The following is a 16,562-nucleotide window of genomic DNA, read 5'->3' on the forward strand; positions in this document are numbered from 1 at the left end:
GACAATATAATTATATAAGTGTACGTCGTAATTTCACTTATCGGTTCACGCAATAATATCAAAAACAAAATTACACTTGAAAAAGTGCATAATTATTTGTTTTACTATGTTATAAGTAAAAGAAAAATACACATTGAAAAATTCTCCCAAGCAAAAACAGTTAGGTAAAAGATGTTAATTGAATGGGGAAAAAATCGATTCAATTTTAAAATGAGTAACAATTTTTATTTTTTCTTTAATATTTAAAGGTTGTTTAAATTTAATAGTTCTGTTTGTAAAATCTATTTACAATATTATTATAAAAAAAATCTGGCCCATGAAAATTTATTGCAAGAAATTATTTTCACATAAAAGATTATGCATCCTGAATAGAAAAATATGATGGCTAGTGCCTATTATTTTCAATATACAACTTACATACAAACATTCATATAAAAGCACTTATTATCGAATAATATTATTAACTTAATAGTAATCACAATTTTAAAAAGATACTATAACGTATTAAAGACACGAGGAATATTTTATTGCCTTTAAATTTCACTCAAGGTTATGTCAAGTCACAATATTTTCTACCTACTCTTTTAAAATCGGTGAAATAAAATCATTCCTGTCTAACAAAAACACACCAAATGTAGGTCGAAATAGAGTTGGATAGATATTATTTTTAATAATATCTTCCATTCAGAGAAATATTTTAACTATACGTACATATTATAAAGTAAATATGTAAGTATCTGTAGCCTCAAAAATATGATAAGTACATTTATTTTAAATAATCAAAATCTTTGATTTTCATTAGCCTAAACAAAATATTTTTTTTTTTAATTTGGTGAGTTGATGCTGGGAGGATACGATATTTTATAATATAATATGCATAATATATGAGTATACTATGCACAGTTTTTATGTGTAATGATTATGTGACACTTTTAAATTATACAGTTATTTTTGAAATGAGATTGTAACATGATCCAGCCAAATAAAGTCAAAATTTCTTTAAAATAAATGCACATGAAAAACATGGACGTTTCTTCAAAATATCATTTATCTATAACACTACCATTGACTAGACTGTCTATTGGGTAATTCGGATTAATTATATCATTTAGAGAATTCACACCACCGATGGAACTGGCTCCAGCTGTCAGGCTTCCTCCAAGGTTATGCGTGAGGCTGTGTCTCCTCAGGTCACAATTTCTTCGGAATACCTTACCGCAGGACGAGCAATTGTAGGGTTTGATGTCGGTGTGAGTGAGAAGATGAGTCTTGAGGTTGGAGCGCTGGTTGAAGCTCCGGCTGCAGACGGGACATTTGTGCGGTGACTCCTCCATGTGAAGGATTTTGTGGACGGCTAAGGTGCGAGACTGGCAGAATCCTTTACCACACTCCGTGCATTTGAAGGGTTTTTCTTTTGAGTGAATGTATCTGGAATAAAAAAGAAAAATAATTATATTATTAAATTAAAATATACAGTCAATCAGTAAACTAATTTTGCGTTATTACTGTCATTTTAATATCTCCAAGGTGACATAATTTACAATACATAGACATACATTCATTTATTACCTAAGCCTCACTAGATTTTTTCGTGGTATACCTAAGTATGTCTGCAAAGCATAGTTTGCGGTTTTAAAGCCAAGTGCAGTCCTAAATAGATATTTGACGACATAATATGTACAAAGCATGCAATTTAATAATATTTGCCGATAATTTACACTTCAAAGTAGTATTATTTAGTCAAAACGTAACTTAGAATATTGAAAAAAAATATACCAACAACTTAAAAATAATGTGTGTATTTTATTGTTAGTTTCATCAAAAAATATTGAATTTAAAAACGTTGAATAATTGTAGAAAATAAAATAATGTTTAACTTGACATCTTTTTAAAATTTATATCGACACGTGTGACCATAATATTGTGATAACAATACCGAAGCTTGTACTATACTCCATCTCAATTTATTAATTGGTGTCTATTAGAATACATAATTTGAGATAGTGTCTGTAATGATGTCAGTGCATGGTTTTTGTTTATATTAGTTTTGGAGCACTTAGGTTAAGTTAGCCAATACGCCAACGGATATTTTATAATCGAAGATATTTTATTTTCAAAATTTCTGCTAGAAAGATACTTAGTTCGCTGGCAGTCGTTAAAGCTTTCACTCACGAGATGTTTGAATTCCACTACATCCATGATTTTTATACGTTGTTTTTTTTTTATTTTCAATAAATATGTAGGTACTTATGTGTTTCAAAAAAACAAATATTTTGAATTCTAAAGATACGTATAAGTATATAAATTCAGTATTGAAAATAATATGCTTATAAGGGCAGGAAGTTTTTTTTTTTTTTTTTTTTTTAATATTTAAGAAAATATTTTTAATGTTCTTGTAGGTCATGTTCTTAATAATGAATCCATTTTCAACGACTGAATGATGATGGTATTTATTTTTCCTCAAGCTGCAAAAAATTGATTCATTTTGTTTACTTAAAATCAATGTTTACTGAGTTTACTCGGACTTTCACCTCGTAAAGTGAAATAAATAATCTTGTTAGTTTGTGGATTATGCTTTATGTTTGCGTGACTGTAGGTGATGTGCGTTTTTTTTAATCTGCACTCAATCGACATTAGCGTAATTTTTCCGCGGCGTGTGCATCAAAAATATCCCTTTACCTACTGAGACCACAAGAAAACACGACGATGCGTGTAACAAGATTGTCCTTAGCGCAAAGTAACACGGAGGGCGTAGTTAACGACGCGTTTAACCGTATAATTTTAGGTCCCGGCTCCGTCCTCGGGGCTACATCAAATTGAAACGTACAACCAATGTTTATTTCGGAGCTTAACGTGGCCGCCTTATGAAGATGAGAAAGAATTTAACACGCGATCTCACGGGATGTTATATCATTTGTGTTTGGGGAAAAATTTTCGACTTGATAGAAAACCATTTCGTTGAAAAGTTTCTGAGAAAAATATATTTTTTTTTACATAAATTTTCAATATGAGGGAACTGTAAGTGTATATTGTATTTAAAATGGCATTGTACAATAATTATATAGCAGTGGCGAAGGGTGGAGGTAGGCTGTTAAGATTCGCTATAAATAGTGCACACTAAACTTTGTTAGTCATATGTATTTGTTTTTATTGAACTAAGACTACAATTTACAGATGGTGTTAGTTAGTTTTTAAAAATCAATTAAACCCTGCCTAAACGAAACCATAATAGTTTTGGTCTAATTTGGGCGATACGACAAAATTGTGCACACTTTTTCATTCATAGTTATTTGTTTTCGTTGGATTAAAAATACATATTACACATATTGTTGGTTCATTTTTTTATTTCATTAAGCCCTGTCTAAACCAAACTATAATAAATAAAAAATATTATTCTATCTATAAAACATTCAAAGTTATGTATGATTTAATTGCATATTTTTAGATATTTTATAGATAGACATGTATTTTTTGACTATTATCTATTATGGCTTGGTTTCTTAGGGTTTAATTGAATTTTAAAAACTTACCAACACTTTCTGTAAATTGTAGTCTTATTTCAATGAAAACAAATATGTATGTCTGAAAAAGTTTAATGTGCACTATTTATGGCGGATCTTAACAGCCTACCTCCATCCTTCGCCACTGTTATATAGGTACAGGAAAACTCAACTAACGATAATACATACTTCTCGTTGAGAATTTCTGTGAACCATTGCAAGCTTAATAAATTTTATCGATGACGTATCTACTTTTCATATTCTAAATATAAATATATTTATATGTTATATAAACTGGATTATTTTAAAGATTAACCTAACCAAACCAAACCTAACCCAACCTAACCTAACCTAAACTAACCCAAACCAACAAAATATAATCTAGTATATCGGGTATTTTCAAAATGTGTTTTCCGCTGTATTCCTGATAACCGAACAGTACCCAATTTTTAGTATTTAAGAAGATGTGTACTAATCATCTCTGTACGTAACATTATACAATAATATATTTTATTTTGATGTTCATTTACGAACGCAAAATGCATGTAACTATGGTCATTTGCAGAGATGTTGATGATAAGTTTGCCTTTACTAAGACGGTCTTATAAAATACTAATACGTCACTCGTTTTTCTCACTTCCACTCTAAGTCACCAATTATAGCAGCAAAGCACCTAAGTTTTACAATGCATTGCACATTATTTTTTAAACTTATTATTTGTACGTAATAATTATTGGGTTATTTATTTTACATCGATTCATGTCATAAAAAATTCTGAACACTCTTCATGGAGATAAAAAATATAAGGTTACAAGTATATATAGATAGTTTTTTATATTGTAGTAAGACCTATTTTGTGAATATTATAAGTTAATAAAAGAGAAATAAACAATTACCTAACTATATAAAGATAAAGTTTTTTTTAAAGTAACTTATTCGATTGATAAAATTAATTTTAGTAAAGAATTTAAAGTGAAGAACTTGCATTAGTTATGATGACAAATTTATAGCTCCAAGCACACGTCAATAGTAAAGACTAATATATTCAAAGCAGTAGTTATAATTATAGTTATTTATGTTCAGTGGGTTTTCAGAAAGCAATTTTTTTCCAGCTGTAAAGTTAAACCTTTTATTAACCTAAATAAAAAAAATGTACGTCATTAAAAATACTACTATGTCAATAATGGGTAATAGATATGTAGGTTATGCTGTTATTTACGGTTTTATCTCGCCTTTTTAATTGCCGAATGATAGTTATAATTGAACCAGAAGGAAGTAGACACGCCAATTAATAAATCATCAATTTCTAAATGAAATAATAAAAAACAATCGTTTATCATTTAATTAAATTTGTAGCTCTTAGGTCATCGGTTTTGTTTAGCTGTTTTTCGAGATGTTTAAATGCCTTCGGCTAAATTACGAACTCAGTCACGTTAGATTTCCATTTAATTAATGGTTTCAAGAAACAGATGTCATTCATACAATGCATATGGTTTTAACATAATTTATGATCAAATATAACAGTATTTATAACGTTAAATAACATTTACGGCATTTTTATTGCGAATATTAAGAACGATATATAATTTATTTTGTTTTAATATAATGTTTTCATTGGCCGCTATAATTTGTTTGATTATGACCATTGTAGGTTGAATTATAAATTAGGATAAGGGTTCAATTCCTATTTGATTTGAATATTATTTTTGTTTATTTGTAAATAAGTAAGTCGTTTCTTAAATACTTATCATAAGGTTACAATTGTATCTATATAAAATATCTTTATATTATAATAGATAGTTACCTACTTATAATATTTAATATGGCGGCTATAATATAAATAATATATGTGATAGTGAATGGATAATAGATAATGTCTAAGTAATAAACAATATAATATATTAAATACGTACCTATATATTAGGTATATAGAATATAATATAAGTAATTTAATTAAGTATACTATTTAGTGATATAGTAAACCATTTTCCACACAAAAACCGAGTAAAATCTCATTGCCTAGGTACCTAATATGCTTTCATACAATTAAATTTTTAATGATCAGTCGTATTTGTTTTCGACTGGATGTTATTAAATTTATAATATTTATTGATTCCTCTTTCGGTTGGTATTTAATCATTTTTCGTTTCAAAATGGTTTTAATACAAATTAATAATGGCATATTAACAAAATATTTTGGACGTCGTTTGAATTGTTTGTATCTTTGTATTGAATGATTTAAACATCCTAAAAAATAGTAGGTATGTGTCTTTTTAAAAAACATATAGAATATTCTAATATAAAATTGTATTTTATCGTAATAATTTTAGTGCATCTCAATAAAATCGTAACCCTAGGAGGGTAATAATCTTTTTCAAAATCACAATAATAAACTCAACCATAAAGGTATAAAAAAGTTCTTTGGCAAAAGAAATAGCAATTATAACCTGATTGTATCATAACCCTTTTCTAATAAGATGGTATAATAGTATTCAAAGATAATAATGGTGTAGTGTGAGACTTAAACAAACAATACAATGAGTTAATGATCAACTATTAAACACATCGTAAAGCGGCAAAGGGAGGAAGAAAATATTTTTTAATAATTTCGGGTTTGCGATTGCTAAATAGTTAGTAATGAAAGTTCTATTTGGTGGAGAGTGTAATTAAAAATATTTTTGATTGTACCTACAGCAAAACTTTAGAAACGTAGGTATTAAAATATTAGAATATAATAATATATATTTTAAGTAGGTATGTAATATCTAAATATAATATATACATTGATATTGACAATGACAGAGGTGGTTTGAAAAGTGACTTTAAAAATAAACGTAGCTATAATTATTATGATAATATACAATGTGACACATTAATTACGTACCTGATAAACTGCATACAAAAATATTTTGGAAAATTAATATGAAAAAGTTTTAAGACAAATTTTAGTGTTGTCGATTTACTGAAAGTATTTAGCGGTTGAATACGTAAGATGCAATTTAATACATTTCAATTATATTTTACTGATTAGCTAATCTTTGAATTTAAAACAAGGATATAAAAAAAAACGTTGATATCGTGTTCATGATATTTTTTGTGTTTTAAATATTTTTTTAAATGATTTCTTTAAGATAAGTTTGTTATAGGGAAGTAAAATTTTAATAAAATTGATGAAATTGAACCTATATAATCATACTAGATTATAATAACTAATATGATGATTCCACCTGGTGTTGTGCTATAAATTTGCCTATGTTAAGCTCTATGCGTATGTATTATTGCCCACTTGTTCCTCAACACCTTCTACTATCTTTGGAACAAGTAAAGCCCTTGATCTGTCTAATGCCCAAGGAAATGATAATCTAAGCCATTGGTTTCCACAATATTATAGCATATTCAATTTAAACAATTAAGGATTTTTTAAATATAGCTAGGTTAAATAATATAATGTTCTAAATATTATTGAAGTAGTGATAGTTTAAATTGGTAGAGGAATTGTTGTAGGTACGAAGACTAGAGTACTAAGGAATGACGAAACTCACTTTTTTACTATGCACTATTTATTTAATTGCTGTCAAAACGTTTAAAATATGTTACAGTTACATAATACGTTATAGTTATAGAACAATATTGATATATTTCTATCATATTTATTGAAATGCCTAGTATTTTTTTAATAACCTGAGTAGCTAGATAAACTATTTATCTAGGTATGTATCTATTATCACAATTTCAAAGATTATCTGTTGATGCATCAATTAGATAGCCACACATAAATAATGGAGTCAGTACGTAGACAGACATTTTGTGACTAAAAATAATAAACGGTAGTTCCCTGATATTTTTCAAGACGTCTCAAGGATTCCGCCGTAGAAAACAGGTTGGGTATCACTGATGTAACCTGTAACCTACTCACTAAAAATATAGATAGCTTATGTATCTCATTATCTATATATATGTACTATCCTTAATATTATTAATTAATTGATGATCACGTTTGCACTAATTTTATTGCATTCACTGCACGGATAATTAAATTATGCTAAAAAGTAATTAACCAATTAAAGTAGGTACATAATTGGTTATTACCTACTCTTATAGTTAAACACCCGTAAGATAATAAATTAATTATCTTGAAAATAATTACGTTTCAATTAATCATAAATGTTACCGCTAGCTTAATTTTAATTTCGCATTTAACTCGGTCGCCATTAAATCTGTTCGACGGTAAAGCACCCCACGGGTCATTCCAAGACTGTAGGCCTAAAAAGCCATATCGAAAGAGTGCTCACGATGCGCGCTCATTCGGCTCTTGTGTTTTCGTCTCTGTCGCACGCGCTATGATGTATATTTTTTATTTCATTTTATACGACTCCGTGAGTGGAATCTCGGGATTATTTACGATTACAATAATATTATAATATTGAGGTAATAATATAAGGGCCCAAGAGTCAGCTCGAATTAATATAGTATTTATTATACCTAAATCAATCTTTGTACAAAAGCTAATAAAGACGACTATTATTATAATTTATTATATCTAAGTATCTATGCATTATTATAATACATACTTATGTAAAAGATATAAAATAAAATAGTTTGTGGATACCTACATATTATATTATTATATTATAATACAGGTTATTAGTTGGCATTAGACGAAGTTCATATTATGTTGAAAAAAATATAATAAGATGTATTTAGGCGAAAATGAAAATTATCACTTACCATATTAGGTAGGTACATGATACGTCATATTCATTGGTTTACTGTATCAATGGTCAATACTATTCCTATTTAGGTAGATAGGTACTTAATTTTAATATTAACTATTAGGTACCTATAGCTTTAATAAATAATATGTAGGTTCATTGTGGAGGTAGGTACCTACGTAAGTATTTTGTTAATTTCACAGAAAAGTAAAGTTATAGTAGATACCTACCAGTGGCTAAGGGTAGTTGTAGGCTGTTGTGTACCTACACTAAACTTTGTCAGTCAAACGTATTTGTTTTCATTGAACTAAAACTACAATGTGTAGACTGTAGATAGTGTTTGTTAGTTTTTTTTAAATTCAATTAAACCCTGCCTAATCCTATAGATAGTAGATAATAATCACAAAAATATTCGTGTATCTATAAAATAGCTAAAATTGTGCCATTAAACCATACATAATTCCAAATAATTTATAGATAGAATAATATTTTTATCGATTGTGGTTTGGCTTAGAATAGGCTTAATACATTTTAAAAAACTTACCCGCACCATCTCCAATATGTATTCTTAATTCAACGAAAACAAATAAATATGACTGAAAAAGGGTTAACTATTTTAATTGGATCGCCCATATCATACCTAAACTATTATGGTTTGGATTAGCCAAGGTTTAATTCAATTTTCAAAACTAACCAGCTCCATCTGCAAATTGTATTTTTAGTTCAATGAAAACAAATCAGTAGGAGTAAGTATGAACAAAGTTTAATGTGGACTATTTATGTCGAATCTTAACAAACTACTTCCACCCTTGCCACTGAATTACCTACCTATTGATATATTTGTACCTAGGTACTACGACTGAAGTATTTATGTATAATGTAATTTTACCTAGGTACTAAAACAGTAGTAATAGAACTTTTGATGGTGTGTGTCATTAGTTTTATATGTCTACATAGGTACCTAATTAGGTAATAGGTACTACATACTACTAAGAACCTGTGATGAAAAGTTGCCACGAAACATTTATTTAACGTGTATATCATACCTAGGTACCTTCTTATTTTTATGTGTTTACATAAACTAAAGTTTACCAGAACATTCTATATTAAATAAGAATAAAAGTCTTTTTAATATACCTACATTCATTAAAAGGAATTTGTGAGAAATACTCATTGAATATTATTTTAATCTCATGGCCATAAATTAATTATGTGTCTTGTACCTATTTCAGAAGTGTTTAAATTTCTTTGTTTAACCTGATTCATATCAATATATATTCTAATAATTTTGTGACATTAAAGTTATTGGTCCTACTAAACCATACCGCCCCGCACCACACCCAGTCTTAATCAGGCGTAATACGGGACCCTACGTTTGTTGTGAAGCATCTATTTTTTATGACTGCTAATATCTCAAGAGTAGAATTTACTCAAGACTGATTTCACCGTGCACTCATGTGTGCTTCGGCCGAATTTACATTAGGTATCAACTTTATGTTAAAAGTACCCATGGAAGAGAAGAGAACATAGAAGCAAAATTAAAAATTATTATAATAAACAAAACTAATACAAAACTGTCGAAAAATCTGCATAAAGAAATCTTCATGTTGATGAATTTTTCAGTTTTCAGCAATTTTTCAAATGCAACGAAATTGGCCTCTGTGGCGACCAGGTCGGACGGTCCCATGAACCCAACAGCCGGTTGAACCGACTTTTAGCAGAACGTACTGTCACCCAGCGAGACCTTTTTAGCATCACTCTTTAGTCACGGTGGCTTACTTGACAAAGCGGCTATTTCTGAAGCCATCAATTGCGGGTTAGATCCAGCGATTGGACAAAAATGCATCTTGTTTTCTCAACGTGTGATCCAGTGCAAGGATTTATGGATTAGGCTACCTAATGATAGGTATACAACTATTCCTTGTGTAAAAGGTAGATTAATATAATATCTTCCCTCCTGTGAAGGTGTGCGTTTAGCTTCGGACTGAACATGGTAATTTAGGTATGTAGATAAGTAGGTACTGACATGTTTACTTAGTATAAGAATAATTGTAACTATTGCTTAAGATTCTGCGTTTGTATGTATGCCTACTTGTAGGATAGAGTGTCATGTGATATTACGCTGATAATACTAGTGTTGTTTAATTGAGTGCCCTATCAGGTATTTGTACACAAGTGTTTGTGTTACGTAAGTACTCAAGTAGGTAAATGCCTACTACATAGGTACTTGTAAGTACTAATATTATATCATTCTTAAATCTGGTATGGGTATACTCGGTAAATATTTAATACAGGGCTCGAAATGGACCGGAACGCACTGGAGCGCCGTTCCGATTAATAAAATCTCGTAGGAAAATATTTTGACCGTCTGAGCTAGATCGGCCATAAAACAAAAAAAAACCTTACACTTATTTTTATAAAATACTAAATTTAGATAACTATGTTAATATTTTCGTAAAATCATCGAGCGCTCCGGTTCGTAAAATTTTCCATTTCGATTGCTGATTTAATAAAAGAAATACAATACAAATGTATGTAGGCACCTTATCTTATTTCCTAGATACTGTAAAATATACTGACAAAGTAGCTTTTTAAAAAGAACTCAACGGTAAGACAAGCGCGAAACCTGCAATAAAATTTTCCACAATACATAAAATCTTTTAGACTTTTTCGGTTGTTTGCGTACTTCATGGCTTCATGGGGAGGGCTGCTCTAGCATGGGGGCATGGCGTGACAGGTCGATCAATTAAGTGAGATAAACACACATCAAAAATTTGCTCTAATATAAAAAAAGTCGCCTGCGGCGCTATTTCAATTGATGCCTATTAAATATGTGGTTTTGTGATGCAATGCGATGTGATATTATAATTGATGTAATTAAATGGTAATTGTGTTTCCTGACTAATAAAAATGGCTATTTATCAAATATGGCAATGGGTCACATGTTACTTGGCTTCTTGGCTATCTCAAAAAGGGTTCGAGATCAGCGCTTCATAATATGATGCCGAGAACTCAATATAACAAGTAGATTTATTTAAAAATACAAAACTCGCTAAAAATACACGGAATGGCCTTATGCAACCCCGGGGTTCAGAGGAACACCATTTAAGGAACACTACTGTAGAACATCACCCTGCCGTTAACCTAAGCGATGGATAGGGGGCCCGCTTAACATCCTAGACTGGAGGCCCGCTTCAGGATGGCCAAGGCATACTAATAGATTTTCGGGTAGTTACCGCATGCTCATTTTCTTTCCGCTATGTTTATTTCTTGATAATATCGTCTGTCTCGAAACGTCGTGGAAAAAAGGAGAGAGAACATGCGCTAGCAACCTGAAATATATTACGATACATACCACAGAAAAAAAAATTGTGTTATACATTAGGTACCTACCTACCTACGATACAATATACCTATAAGTGTGGCCAAATGCAGAGTTGTAGCTGTTAAGTCAGCTTAACTAAGACATTCTTATAATGAACACGTCGTTTATTTTAACATTTTATATGCTACCCTAAATATATTATAAATCTATACGTAAAATTTAAGTGGTTCCAATATGTTGCAGAAAATCTAAAAGGGTTCTGTATTGGGATACGCTGCTCTATAATCTAAGGCTGCTCTATATAGAGTCTACGAGTAAAAATCATCAACAAGTAAGATTACACGCATCTGAACTGGCTTTATATATTTATAAGTACGTACCTATATACATAATGCATAGAAACCCAATCGCTATGGTGTATGATATTTTTTTTTGACATCACATTATCAAGACTGCTGAATGATTGATAAGCGAGCTATTTGCGTCTGAATAGAATATTGAAATAGAGTTTGACAAGCTGTTAAGTGGATAACTTAACAGGTGTAGTGTGCAAATTGTTCAAAAGATTACTAATTAATTACCTGTACGGAAAAGAGACAAGGATAAAAACTAAACAGAAATAAATTCAGAGATAAGTTTTATAATATAATAATATATGTGTAGACATGTGGATAGATATTATCTGTATACCTACAGATAGATTATCAACGACGGCTATTATTTAAATTAAAATTAAGTTAGTGATGGTAAAATAGGCAAATACCTACTTATTAACTTACATTATAAATTATTGACGTAATTGTATAGGTACTATGAACCTATGAGGTAAGTACTGTTTTGATTTCAGTAAAAAAATATAAAATAATAAAGCTACGAGTAGGTAGGTGGTACTATATTATGACCTGAGGCATCAAATTAATATTTCATTTTAGATATATCTCACATATCCTACGACACATTACACATCCACATGTCATTAATGCACAAGGTTACAAAATCTATTGAATGAATCAGGAAACCATTTAGCTGTAGTACGTAGGTATCCTCAAAAAGTAACAATTAGGTATCTATATCGATTGTATCCAGGACGCGGTTTGATGGTCTGAGAACAGTCTGTGTCGTTCCCTGCTCAATATAGTCAAAATAAAATTTTCCATACCTGTAGGTAGGTATATTATGATATTCAAAATCAATGAAAGCTAGAATATTGTTTATTATTGAATGAATCGGTTGACGATACAATCTAATTCTAGTATGTACGGCGCTGGTCTTTCACCCGGAGGATCCGGGTTCTATTACCGGTGAGGTCACAATAAGTATACGTATTTAGTATGCAGGTAGGTATGTAATTTGTAATTGTTTTACTTCTATTAATATTGATACACTAATACACTACTGTTATTGGCCCTCATGGCCTGGCGTAGTGCTAAAAAGAATATAATATTAAATTATGTAAATCATTTAAAAAATAATATTTCTTGGTAATCATATTTTGAATCTACATGCGTTCGTTGTTCACGAGTTGCAATAACAATATTTACGAAAATATTTTGTATTTGGGACTCGTCAGCGTACAACAAAGATTTTTCCCGGTGTCCGCCCTTAACTGAATCGTTTCATAGTAAATATTGAAACAATACATTGTTGGCACCTCGTATCTAGGTGCCAAATAGTTTTTTTTAGTTATGAAAGCAAGTGTATAATTTTGTGTAAGTGTATAGGTGTACATACCTATTGTAGATTGTTTCGTATCAATAAATCGAAAAAAATGTAGCCTATGGTGTTGAAATTACAAAATAATTAATTAAAACTCAATTTAGTCATAAACTATAAGACTAATGAGTCTCCCGTGGTTTAATGTTTTTATTAAGTACGTGGATGATTTATATGCTATAATATACCTCTATAGTTTTTTTAAGGTTAACAGTATATTAGTAGAGATCAATTTATTTTGTTTAGATGTGGAAATATTACAACATGTCCGATCTGTTATGTTGATAAAAACTGATATTCCGCGTAAGTACCTACTTATACGGAAAATAACCAAGCGAAATACGACTTGCTTTCGAAAATGATATTCGATATAGTGATATCAAATTTCTTGAATTATTCTCAAAAAATATACTTGTCTTGAGTTGTATCATATCCTAGGTAGAGTCAATAAAAACATTAGCCATGCATTAAGTCGGACAGGTGATAGGCCGTGTTGGCCCGTAATAGATAAATTTTAACACTATCGTTCGTTTGGATTTGAATTTTTAAGGTTAAATAATGGATGCCACGTATAAAAAACAACGAATAGATAAAGACGGAGCACCTGACGGTCGTCATCGTAAGTTATTGGCTGTGGAGAACACACATAAAAAAACAATTCATAGGTTAACAAGATGAAATATATTTTGAGTCAATCTCTAATTTCTCAAGTGGTTTATCAAAATACAGACATTTAAATTGATTAGAAAAGTGATGTTTAAGTGAAAATTACACCGATACCTATAAGTACGTATAGGTATATTACTTTAATAGTTTTAATAAGTAGGTACCTAGATATAATTTTACATTCAATTTATATGTACATATTTGATATATAGGTACATTAGGATATTATACTACCATGGTGGGATAAATCTAAAAAAGCACAAGTTATTAAATAGGTATACCTACCTACTTAATGCGTACATATTAAATGTAAATATGTAGGTAGTACTGCTACTTATGAACACGTAATTATAGATGGTTATAGGTACCTACCTGCATCAGTTATATTTTAAATACTATAATTACATACTCATGCAAATACGGTAAATTATTAAAAACTAGGTTGGTAGGTATCTAAGTAAGTAAGTAAATATATTGGGTACCTAAGTATTTATACCTAACTATTGAATATAGTATCGTAACATACCTATGGTCTCTAAGGTGGTCCTGTCTTCGGAAGGCTTTTCCACAGATATCGCAGGAGTAAGGTCGCTCATCAGTATGTGTCCTTTCATGAATCAGTAAATTGTAAGACTTGGTAAACTGCCGGTTACAGAATTTGCATATAAACTGTTTTTTGGGTCTTGGCGTTCCAGATGGTGTTCTTTGTTTAACTGCTGTGCCGGCAGTGGTGGTTGGAGGACTCAAAGCTGATGCAGTATCGCTTGTGGCTACTCTCGGAGGCGGTGAAGGAACTGGACCACTTGTAAGCTGACGATGATACATGGCATTCATAAGAAGACTTGGATAACCGGTGTCAATGGGAGATGTAGACAAACCGTAACTCGGTGGCGATTTTGAACGGTCCGGTCGGTCATCCAGAGAGAAATCATCATCGTCATCCAAAAGAGCAAGGTCTTCTTCTACTTCTTCAGATAAATCCACGTCATCAGCAGTGAGAGCAACGGATTCAGGTGTCGATACATGATCAGTGATTCTTGGCGAAAAGGAACGTTGCGGGAGATCTACTGAATCTGACTCAGAAATTTTAGCACCGGATGCTGCTAGTTTTAAAATATCCATTTTACCAACTGGTGATGCAGGGGCAGGTGCAGCTAATCTTTGTAGAGTTAGATAAGACTCCAAAGCTTGCAAGTTGAGAGCGGCGGCCGCTGCAGATGACGGAGGGAGGAGGGCCGCTCTCTGCAACGAGCTTACCATAGCGCTTTGTAACGAAAGAACCACTCCTTGTAAAAGGCTTTCTTGCAAGCGAGTAGCGGCGTCTAAATTACTACTTCCCATCATATTTCCTCCATCACTTCTACCCTCACCAACATCCAATGTCAACACTGAATTCATGTCTGTGTTGTTTTTCGGATCCTGTATATTTAAGTTATTTTTCAATTTGATGATGGCGCTCTCGAGCGGGTTCGTTGACGATGATTTCGATCTTGGGATTTCTTGCTCTTGCATCATGCTCAATTCGTCGATGTCGAAGCCGTAGTAGTCAACGGCGTCGATCCCGCTTGGCGTAAAAGTCTCGAGGAAACTCCCATGGAAAAGTGTAAAAGTGTCCGCGCACTTCACGCCGGTCGCATGCGCTGAGTGAGGCATAAATCGCAATAAAATCCGTGGAAGGTGACTCTCTTGCGGTGTATTGATTTAGTGCCTTGGAAATAAGGCAAATACTGTTCTCTCCAAAGTGAAGCCGTGTTTTCCAGTCGACAGAGGTTACCCGGTAATTTATCGCAGGTCGTTTCTCAAAAGGGACGTTTGAATCATCGTGATTGACTTGTGGAATGGCGGTATATCAATTCATTGGCATTTCGACGAAAACAGTTAATATAAATCACCACTCATCGAAATTCGAAGCACACCATTAAAGTTTACAGGCACTGTACAAAGTAACGTATTTAGAGTTCTCAGAATATACAAAAAACAATAGCACCTGACTGATTATTATATTTATCATTTCCCGGAAAATATCACACACGGTATTTATAAATGTCAATAGTTTAAATATAAACACACAGTACACAGTCTTTTTCAAGCAAATAACGTTTTTCTCGCTGCGTTTCATTCGATAAACAAATAAGGCGATAGTATTTGTGTCGTGGGTTAATATTGCCGAAACACTCTCGAGTTGGATGGTTACTTTTGATAGCTCGATGACTTTGTTTCGTAGTTCGCTAGGCCGTCGGTAGAGGTGGCGGTTTATATAGGAACACGTGCTACGCTGATGCCAAGCGCCGGCTGACTGAAGCGCGTCTCGCAAGCCGCGCACGCGCGCCCCCCAACCCGCCATTTCACATTTTTTGAATCGTTACATTCGGTTGGAAATTCAAATTGAGAAGAAGAACCACATTTTACTGCTTTTATATTACAAATTTTGTAAGGAACATTTAATGTTCCCTATCGAAATAAAATGTCATGTTCTAAATAATTACAAACTAACGGAATGCACTACAACTATCAATAAATAATTATATAAGTAATAAGTCACACTGTGTCATATAAAAATAATATGCATTGGTACATAATGATTTAGAAGGCCTACGATTCACGATAGTCTTAAATATTATTAAATTATAACAAATAAGTATATTA

The 16,562-nt window shown here is 31.4% G+C and overlaps 1 protein-coding gene across 1 annotated transcript; it reads right to left on the bottom strand.

Moving 5' to 3' along the window:
• Window positions 1-240: 240 nt before the first annotated feature.
• On the bottom strand, window positions 241-16,214 carry LOC147068389 (uncharacterized). Its single transcript, XM_085953434.1, has 2 exons — window positions 14,443-16,214; window positions 241-1,428 (listed from the first exon to the last, which is right to left on the bottom strand). The coding sequence occupies exons 1-2, from the start codon at window positions 15,567-15,569 to the stop codon at window positions 1,044-1,046; spliced, it is 1,512 nt and encodes a 503-aa protein (XP_085809560.1). The 5' UTR covers window positions 15,570-16,214; the 3' UTR covers window positions 241-1,043.
• Between the last annotated feature and the right edge of the window lie 348 nt (window positions 16,215-16,562).

This window comes from Rhyacophila brunnea, unplaced genomic scaffold (genome assembly GCF_057557595.1).
Source record: "Rhyacophila brunnea isolate RB1 unplaced genomic scaffold, BYU_Rbru_1.0 scaffold_3, whole genome shotgun sequence".
In the NCBI taxonomy this organism is placed as follows: Eukaryota; Metazoa; Arthropoda; class Insecta; order Trichoptera; family Rhyacophilidae; genus Rhyacophila; species Rhyacophila brunnea.

Coding starts and splice junctions, on each gene's coding strand:
- LOC147068389 (XM_085953434.1), bottom strand. CDS start 15,569: ATGCCTCACTCAGCGCATGCGACCGGCGTGAAGTGCGCGGACACTTTT. Junction 1,429..14,442: donor GACCACCTTAGAGACCATAG/GTATGTTACGAT, acceptor TTTTTATTCCAG/ATACATTCACTCAAAAGAAA.